Source organism: Chaetodon auriga, chromosome 1, assembly GCF_051107435.1.
Source record: "Chaetodon auriga isolate fChaAug3 chromosome 1, fChaAug3.hap1, whole genome shotgun sequence".
In the NCBI taxonomy this organism is placed as follows: Eukaryota; Metazoa; Chordata; class Actinopteri; order Chaetodontiformes; family Chaetodontidae; genus Chaetodon; species Chaetodon auriga.
In genome coordinates this window covers 30,129,217-30,138,647 of record NC_135074.1, presented here as the reverse complement: position 1 = coordinate 30,138,647, position 9,431 = coordinate 30,129,217, and the positions used below count along the sequence as shown (strand labels likewise).

Here is a 9,431-nt window from a genome sequence, read left to right as displayed (position 1 = left end):
AGACAGTGGTGTTATTATTTCATCAGAAATGAAAGTATGTGTACATCAGCATTTTGGCTTTATTAACTAACATCTATTTCAAGGGAACATGGGGTCAGTTCTATCATTTTTGCCTCAAGTCGCTGCTTTAAATGTCATTTCCGATTGCAAGTGAAAGCAGCACGGACGTAGCGCGGGATTGCGCGAGCGCCCTCCTCCTCCTCCTCCTCCTCCCCCCTCCCTCTCTCCCTCCCTCTCGCGCCTCTTCGCGCGTGTGCCCGCCGGTGAGGGCGCGCGCTCGCGAGGTGGCGGGGGGTTGTGCTCGCTCCTGCTCTCTCTGCTCTCTGACCCCAGTGGCAGCTCCGACTCACTGCACTCCGGCTCCCCCTCCGTCAGACCGAGTCTGCTCTCTCTCTCCCTGTTGTCTGTCAGCGTCTCTCTCCCTCCTCTCCGGCTCTCTCCCCCTCGCTCTCTTGTCTGGTTTCTTTCCACAGGAGCCAGCCGAGGTCCCGCCGGGTCGAAGGTTCTGCCCTACCCGCCCAGACTGCCGCAACCCCCGGACTGCCGCGTACGAACCTGCCCGCTCCCCTGTTGCTGCCGCATGGACCCGCGTCCCTCCGCCGCCGCCGCCACCGCCGCCGCGTAGAGGGCGACCCCGACCCGAGACTCTTTCTCCGGCCAGATAAAAAACGCACAAAAAAACCCCACACGACGAAGGTAGAGCAACATTTCCGCTTTGCTTTGAGAACCGAAGAGGGAGGGAGGGCAGAGAGGGGAGACGGGGAGGAAAAAAGAAATTCTTGACACAAAGCCGTCGGTTAAAAGGTGGCTTGTCATTTACGGGGACGAGCAGGAGGTTAGCGCGGCGGAGCGGTGACACTGACCACCTTTGGGTGTTTTTTATTATTCCAGGAGCAGAGTTCAGGATCGCGCGGACTCCTCTTTTTGTGTACATTTCTGCAGCAAGCGGCGCATAGCACACACCGCGTCTATGCACGGCATCAGAGAGGGTCAATTTATTCGCCTTTTACCCCCTCCGCTTACCGGAGTGATTTCCGCTGGTGAAGTTAGCTACACGGTGTGTATCAGTGTGTGTGTGTCCGTATATATTCACCGACGGGGCTGACAGTGTGTGTGTGTGTGCAGCGCCGTTTGAGAGAAGCAGCTCAGTGCGAAGCTACAGCCTGCATAATAAAAATCCACTGCCAGGGCAGGTTTTAGCAGGCTAAGCTACAGAGCTAGTTGCTGCTACTGTAGCCACAAGGTAGAGAGACAGGCACACACATACACACACACACACACACACACACACAGCGAGGGGACCGGGGAGCATGCTGCACACCGACCCGTCCTCAGATTTTCGGCCTACATTTGCAGGAAAGAGCGCTTTTTGTGAGCCGCAGGAGGAGTAGTGCTTGAGCTGTGGGAGCCCGCTGAGGTGAAGCGTGTGCAGAGCGTCTGACAGGGCAGCTTTTAACTGAAGTGAAATTATTTTTTTCAAGGCCGTGCAAACTTGTTTTCTTGTGCAGCTTCTTCGTTGCTTTCGGGGTGATTTAATTCACACTTTGCTGTGTAAAGTCTGGAGTGTTTGCAGGGTTTTTTTTTTTTTTTTTTTTTTCTAGGTTGGCATTAATCTTTCTGACTTAAATTCATTGCACAAATCATAGAAGAAGCATCCAGTTGACCCAGAAAATAGAGATCAATGCTTTTGTGAAAATAGGACAATTCTTTGCTTTATTATTCAACAACTGGAGGTCACAGCTTTTTTTTTTTTAACTCACTGCATCAGCTGAAGTCAAGATGACAGACCTGTTAAATTAAGGGCAATTTTTCCCCTTTTTTCCCCCCTCCTCGTGCTCCTGGCTGCATCAGGAGGTCTGGTATAAAAAGCCCGTCAAGCCCACAGTGGCCACTTCACTATCAGTCAGGGAGGTCAGACAGGAGGGAGGCTCAGGGTGCGAGGAGGCGCACAGCGAAGCCCGGTGAGTGAGCTCTGAGGATGCAAATCCACACTTGTTGTGCAGCGTTTTGGCTGCTTTTCCAGACAGGATTTAAGGAGTGAAAGTGAGTTTTTTTTTTTTTTTTTTTACCTGATTTTGTCTTTATTGTGCTGCAGCCGTTCAGGTTATTGCAGCGTTCAGGAAGAGCAAAAGCAGAACTTTGCATTATTTCTTTTTTTTGGTAATTTTCAGACCTGTTTTGTGCATGAATGTGGAGAATTTTATTGTCCCCATGCAGCTTTTTTTTCCTGCTCGGTTTAATTCCAGCAGGCTGATGCCTTCGAGGCCATGCCTGCAGTAATTTTTACATTTGAATATATTAGTTTGCATTAAAACCAACTGGGTTACGAGCAGCAGAGCAGCAATTAAAAACCTTCCAGATTGTAAATCGTCGCCTTAACAGTCCGGCGTTTAGCTTCTCAAATAATTTTTATCCTCTTAACAAAATGCCTCATTGTTTGAAAAGGGAGCATAAATCTGCTAATCATGTTTAAGTTGCTTTGCGTTCAAGAATTGTTGCAGGATTTTATTTCTTCTTTAAAAAGGGGGGCAGTGAATGCAGCACACAGTGTGAATAAATGAGATGCTAAATGAGGAGAAGGAGATTACCTCCTCACTTGATGTTTGTGTCTTTCCACTGTTTTCAGCCCGGAGGCGTTTCAGCTCTTCAAGCCACCTGTTTTTTTGTGCATTTTATGTTTTTGAACAGTAAAAAAAAAGGTCATTTTTAAGACCTCGCTGTCAGTGTGTTCAGAGGCTGCTGGTCCCGTTTTAAAGCAGCGTGTGCGTGTGTGTGTGTGTGTGTGTGTGTGTGTGTTTGCTCCCGTCGGTGCAGACTGCAGCGTGTCGTGGTCGAGCTGGTCGGCTGGGTCCCTGCCGCTGCCGCTGGGAGACTTCCTGGGCTTCTGGGGCGGCTCTGAAGGATGACCGCTGCACGGCTCGCTGCTGAATCCCGGTGAACGAACGGCGTCTCATGTCCAAACGGCGGAAGGATGGCTCATGGCAAAGTGACCATCACGGTGGACGAGTACAGCTCCAACCCCACGCAGGCCTTCACACACTACAACATCAACCAGAGCCGCTTCCAACCTCCACACGTCCACATGTGAGTGCACGTCACACACACACTCACACACACACACACACACACACACACACACACACACACAGTGGATCACCTGCCATCAGCTAGTAAACAAAATTTTTTCTCCCCGCCAAAATAAATTGTGTGCTTTTCATTAAATGTGCAGCTTTTAAAGATGCACTCATTCAGGTCTTTTTTTGTCTTGATTTTATTTATTTTACAATTATTTTATTTCACATTTTACGTTTCGATGGTTTGTTTTAAACTGATTTCAGAAGAATCCAGAGCGCAGCCTGTGAGGGGGGAAAAAGAGGAAATTAAGACATTTTTAGCTGCAGCAGGAGGCCAATCAGGATCCAGCTTGATGCAGAGCCTTTGCTTATGCTTTGATTTAATTGGCTCGAGCTCAGAGAGTGTACGGTGGCCGGCGAGGACAAACTTTCAGAGTGCAGAAACTGCTTGAACTGCGCTGTAGTGAAGATTTCTGTTGAAGTTCGTCAGGTGAGCCGCGTGCTTTGACCCACCGACGCCTCACACACATTTGACTCAAAGCTTTTCTGACTCAGGAGTTTTTTTCCTGCCCGCCGCGTGTTGCGGACGGCTCGCCGCCGTTCCTCGCGGTCGCCCCGAGACTGTTATCATCTGTGCCATGTTGTCGTTGCGGTGCATGAACGCTTTGTCCGCATTAGGGCGCTCTCCTTATTTATTTATCAGACCAGTTACTTAGCGCAGCCCTTGTCTGATGTGGTTACTCTCGGCCTCTCATTAGTGGGTCGGAGCGCTGCGACCTGTCAGCCCTCGCCACGCACACACTCGTCAGAGCGCTGTGTGTTTCACGTGTGGACGGATACTAACACAGAGCTGCATGTTTGCATGCTTTGTGTCTTCTCCTAATTACAGCTGTTTGGAGCTTTTCCAAAGGGTTTGTGACTGATTGTTGGTTGCGGTTTCATGCTTGAGACTTCCTCTGTTTGCAGTGAAGCGTTGGGAATGATTCAGGCTTTATTTTCCTCTTTGATTGAACTTTGTACTTTGCTGGGTAATTATAATTTTTGGAGAAACGTCTGCACACGTTCCTGCTGCCTTGTCAGTTTCTCTTTGACATTTTCTGTATTACAAGTGCAACAAATAGATTAAATATCTCACCAAAATAATTAAATCTGAAGCATGTCGGTGGTGATTTTTACGCTTCCAAACAAACAGCTTTAATTTAAGTTTTAGACAGTCACGCACACACCGAACAGGCATTGATGTGAGGAAATGGAGCCCATACTAACACCATGCGCTGACTACATGAGTGCCATTTATAGTCTGTCATAGACAGATTTGGAAGCTGTTAAAACAACACTGCAATCCTCAACTCCTGACTTATAGTAAGGAGTCAAAAACTCTGTTGTTGTTCTCGTTAGAACGGGAAAACGGTCACTTCACAGATTGTCAAATTAGCTTAAAAAACACGCACAGTTCACTCATGATTGTACAGACCAGAGCTGCCAGATTAGCTCTTTGCTAACGTGTGTGAGCCGACTGTCCCGGCCAACTGTGGAGCTAAATTAAAATGAAGTCTTGTGTTTTTCATGCGAGCTGTCACGTGGAATAAAACAGCACACTTCTTCTGTGGAAAACCAGCACCTGCCTGTATTTGTCATATTTGTACGACACGACAGGTGAATTCTGCTCACCTGACAGCGGCCGGTGCTTCTGTAAGGAGCCTCTTCAGCCTGAACCTGCTTTCTAAAGTGATGTTAGAGTTTTTTATGTTTTGTTGCCCTGTGTTTTTTAATTTATTTATTTTTATTATTGGGTACTGTTGTTTGTTGATTTGTGTGTAGCATTATTTAATTAGTTTCCTGATCTTTATGCATGGCTTATCCTGCATTTTTTGGTCTTATTAATTAGTATTTTTTGTTGTTGCTGTGTTAACGAGGACCTCAGGAAGACGACTGACCGCTTTGTGGGAGCGAACGAGGCCCAAATAAAGCATAAAGACTGTCTTTACTGTGAGTTTAAAACAGCAGCAGTGTGCATATTTTTTCCAATAAATCCCTAAATCTAAATGGAGTAACACCAGTTGAGCTGCTGCATCTCTTGCTGCATAATTCAGTTTATCTCTGAAATGAAGATAAAAGCTAAAGTTAAATTAATAAATCTGAATCAAACGTGGAGTTCTGTAGTTAAACTGGCATTAATGGACGTCAGGTAGGAGTCGCTCAGGTTGTGCTTGTGTTACCTCGAGGCGGACGTGAAGTGGCGTCTGCTTCAAGTCGAACCAATGGCGGCCGCCTGGGCCGGCGTGAGATCATGCAGATGCATAAACATAATGAAGGAGGCATTTTCAGACAAAGTTCAGATAAACTAGAGCCAGAGGAAGATTTGTGCAGCAGCTTAGAGTCTGTGCAGGCCGAGAGCAACAACATCTGGCACACAAGTTGTTTTTATTTCGTTTACTTCAAACACTCAGATTCCTGTCCGGATAATCACGTCCATGTAAACAGGATTATTTTGTGGAGAAGATCAAATTATGGCCTCTTGTAAACAGCCAAACGTGACTCTTACCTTCCTCCCGGTGCTTCACGTTATTGTGCCACTGTGTTGTTTTGGGGTTTTTTCGGGCTGTGAGCAGAGCTGCCGGCACAACGAGCGTCGATGAATGTGGAGAAGGAGACGAGGTCACCGAGCAGTTTGTGTTACGTCAGTCCATTTTAATGGTTGACAAAGGCGGCGATAAATCAGGCCAAATGCTTCAATATGAATCAAGGTTAACACATGCCAGACAGCACAGGAGTCACCAGAGCGGGTTCTGGTTTGTTGTTTGAAGAGGCTGCCTCAATTTTCCCTGTTTGACAGGACAAATAATAGATGGTACAAACGATATTTTCAGGCTTTAAAACGTGACCTCCGCAAGCCAAGGTTGCATTTTTGCTGAAATTTCTAAATTTTTTTGTGATTATTTGGTGCTTCCGTGATTGGCATTGACAGGGTTTGTTTGCAGCTCCCTGTAAGGTCTCGGTGTGGTTCATCTCGGCCTTTTATTCCACAGTGTTGCACCCGTTGGCCATAAGCAAAATTCAGCCGGAGCAGCAGCAGAGAAACCTGACATGAAATCTCTTTGTAGGAAAAGGACACACTGCCTGTGTTCGAGAGGAAAACCCTGAAAACGCCTCTGAAAGTGGATCTGTCATCTGCAGACGGTTTAGTTTTAGTCCAGAGAGAGCAGAGCAGATTGTTGATGATGTTTGCCTTGTAAAAAGGAAGCTGTTTATTAGGTGTGTTTAGTAAAAAACGATGCATTCAGGGTCCTGCAGCAGCGGAAAAGCTAACGCTGATGTATGTTTAAGCTGCAGAAACGCTGTTAAACTTGGAACAAATAATAAAACCGTTCGTCTAAATAATCAGTACAATCACTCGCTGCCCGTGTTCGGCAGCCCTGCTGGTTTTTCCACTTTCACTGCGGCGGTTTTTGGAGGTGAAGCCCCCGTAGGAAGGGGATGTGTCGAAGCCGTGGGGCCTCTCAGCAGATATGTGTTTGGATAAATACATTAGGCTGTTTCCTGGCCTCCACAGAGCCTGCAGTGTTTTACCCTGCCATTCTTAAACTCAGACTGGGAACCCCGGGATCACACACACACACACACACACACACACACACACACACACACACACACACACACACACACACACACACACACACACTCCTCTGAGCCCATCCCCCCGCTATGTTTAAGTGCTTATAGAATACACGCTCTGTTCTGGGAAAGTAAAGGCTTGTTTAGTTTTGAGAGATAATGATCCGACTTGCTCGGGGGTTCTTGCTCACTGCATCCACAGTGTTTGGGCATAAATAAAGTTGTTGCTTCTCTGAAAGCCAAAAAAAAAAAAAAAACTTTGGGGGGGTCGCCTGCCTTTTGAAATACAATCCCTGCTCTAATGTGGCCCAACCTAAACGACAGAATATTTAGATTTCTGTGATGGAGCACAGCAGCGGCTTTTGTGTGTAAGGCATCGCCGCCTGAACCGCATATGAAAACATGCACGTCGAGCGCGCGCACGTGCACGCGCAGCAGCAGTTACAGGAGCGTGACCCCGGAGTCAAAGTGGGCTTTGACTCGGGGGTCTCTGTCTGTAAGTGAGCGACAGGCTCGGCCCGGCCCTGTTTGCGCCTGGTTTATTTTTCTGCGCCGTCTGTGTTTTTTGTTTTTTTTTTTTTTCTGCCCCCTCATCGTCGTCTCGTGAAATGAAATGCTCAGCAACTTGGAACATATGCTTCGAGTTGGGACGCTAATGGCTTCAAATCCAATTTGAGCAGGATCTGGGCCAGACTGCGGGAAGGTCCGACACAGACGCAGACAGACAGACGGACAGAGAGCTGAAACCAGAGGGGCCTGAAATCTCAACGTGTGACTCAGGAAATCATACATGCATTATTTGGATGTACTGGAGTCGTATTCTCAACGCTTCACAACATCAGTTGTGATGTTCCCTCCTATGATTTAATCCCAGCGGGGCTGCAGCTGATGATTATTGTCAATATCAATGTGGAGGTGGATCTTTAAAGGCCTGATAGCTGATTAATCAGCCAATCGGATTGTCACGCTGGGACTGTTGAACCGACATCTCAGTGAAAAAGTTATTAATACATTAATCTCTAACTGAACATCAAACTGCCTGATTTTTATTCTTTGAGCTCTTATTTTCCCTCAGAAACAGGACTCCGATACCAACAACCTTATCGTGCTCATAATTCACAAATATTGAATTTTATTAAAATATAAATGATCTCAGGTGCATAATGGCGTTACCTTGACTTCATGTATGGATGAGCTGGAGGCTCTGCAGCCGCGATAGCTTTAAAACATCCTGTCAAATCGGCCAAACTGATTAATCAGTCGTCCTCTGATCATTTACTCTGTTGGTAGTTTTTTCAGTTCTCTCACAGCGCAGGCGGACGTCCAAACCTCAAAGACGTTCAGTTTACAGTGATGGAGGACAGATTCTCATGTTTGAGAAGCTTCATGAATAACGATTCATTAATCATCAGAATATTTGGCATTTTATGATTAATTGATTATTTAAGCACAAATCTTAAAAGAGATGAAGGTTATTAAGTATTTTAGTGGTTCAGACAGCTGCTGAAATGAAATATTGTTGAAATTGTGAAGAAAATGGCTGCATGAATTGATCCAAACCCTAAATAACGTGGAGCTAAGAAGTGCACCGCGTCGGATCGTGTGCTTGATCTCCATCGCAGATGTGTTGGCATCTGTCGCTCGATGACTTAGCCGCGTTACGCCATTAACGCCTTCAGAGTGTTAATTTATGTTAAATGGGCCTGAAGTTCAGTTCAAGCTTCAACAGGGAGCAGAAACGACGTAAATCTGTCTTAAAAACCTGCAGACATCCAGTGAAGTGAATTGAAATATGATGTTTGACGCTTTTGAAAAGTTTCATTCTCGCTGATAATACGTTAGTTTATGTACTGACGCCAAAACAAACCTTATTACAGGAGGAATAGACGTGTTTTTCTCTAATAAACCCTCAGAATAAGCCGAATTTCTCAAACGTATTTGTTTAATTTTGTCTTGACACGAAGCGGCTACAACTTTGGCTAAATAAATACAAGACAGTTTGCAAACTTATGATTTCAATCTGATGAAATAATAAATAACACTCAGAGGTTTTCTGTACTTGGCTGAAGATCGGCCTGATTCAGAGAAATTAAAGAATATATGGAGAAAGTACTGACCCACATTAATGGTTTGAGGAAGACAGGAGTGCTGCGGGGATGACGTGCGTTTGTAGGCTGAACGCTAAGTTAGCATCACCCCGGTTCCCTCGACAAGAAGCCAATGGGATTTCTCCACTGGGTTTTAGATTATTCTGGAAAATGAGCTCTTTGTTCATCAAGATAATCTTCAGAAATGAACGCCACTTTTATGATTCGTGAAGCGTGAATGCAGCTGCCAGATGTTAAACGCTAACACGAGGCTATAAATGAACCACATCACAGTCGCGTAACTGTAGCATCACCGCCGCTAAGGCTCCGACTTTTTAAGACACGTAAAAGCTTCAGAATTCATGAGTGGGCCATTTAATGTCTTAATCTCTTTAAGCTTGTGTTATTATTATTATTTCATTCATCTCACCAAAAGCGTATTAAAAAAAAAAAACGCACCGATTTGGAGACGAGGGCGCAGGAGGTGCAGCAATGCTAACTCATTTCGGGCTTTCAGGACTCTGTGGTGACAAAGCGAAGAGCCTTTTTCCTTTTGGACGCTTTGGAGTAACGTTGCATAAAGCAGCAGAGCGTTGACGTTACCTGATTGAGAACAGTGTGAAAATACAATGTGGACACTCAGCAGCCAATCACA

At 45.9% G+C, this 9,431-nt stretch overlaps 1 protein-coding gene across 2 annotated transcripts in view; it reads left to right on the top strand.

Moving 5' to 3' along the window:
• Positions 1–259: 259 nt before the first annotated feature.
• The window catches only part of mpped2a (metallophosphoesterase domain containing 2a), a 59,052-nt gene continuing 49,880 nt past the window's right edge, over positions 260–9,431 (top strand). Inside the window, exons 1-2 of one of the 2 annotated variants that reach the window (XM_076733899.1) lie at positions 260–696; positions 2,815–3,084. In XM_076733899.1, the coding sequence (XP_076590014.1) occupies positions 2,972–3,084 (113 nt within the window). In that variant the 5' untranslated portion in view covers positions 260–696; positions 2,815–2,971. Of the gene's footprint in view, positions 697–1,841; positions 1,962–2,814; positions 3,085–9,431 lie in introns of those variants that run through there. The other variant, XM_076733909.1, reaches the window with a different exon arrangement.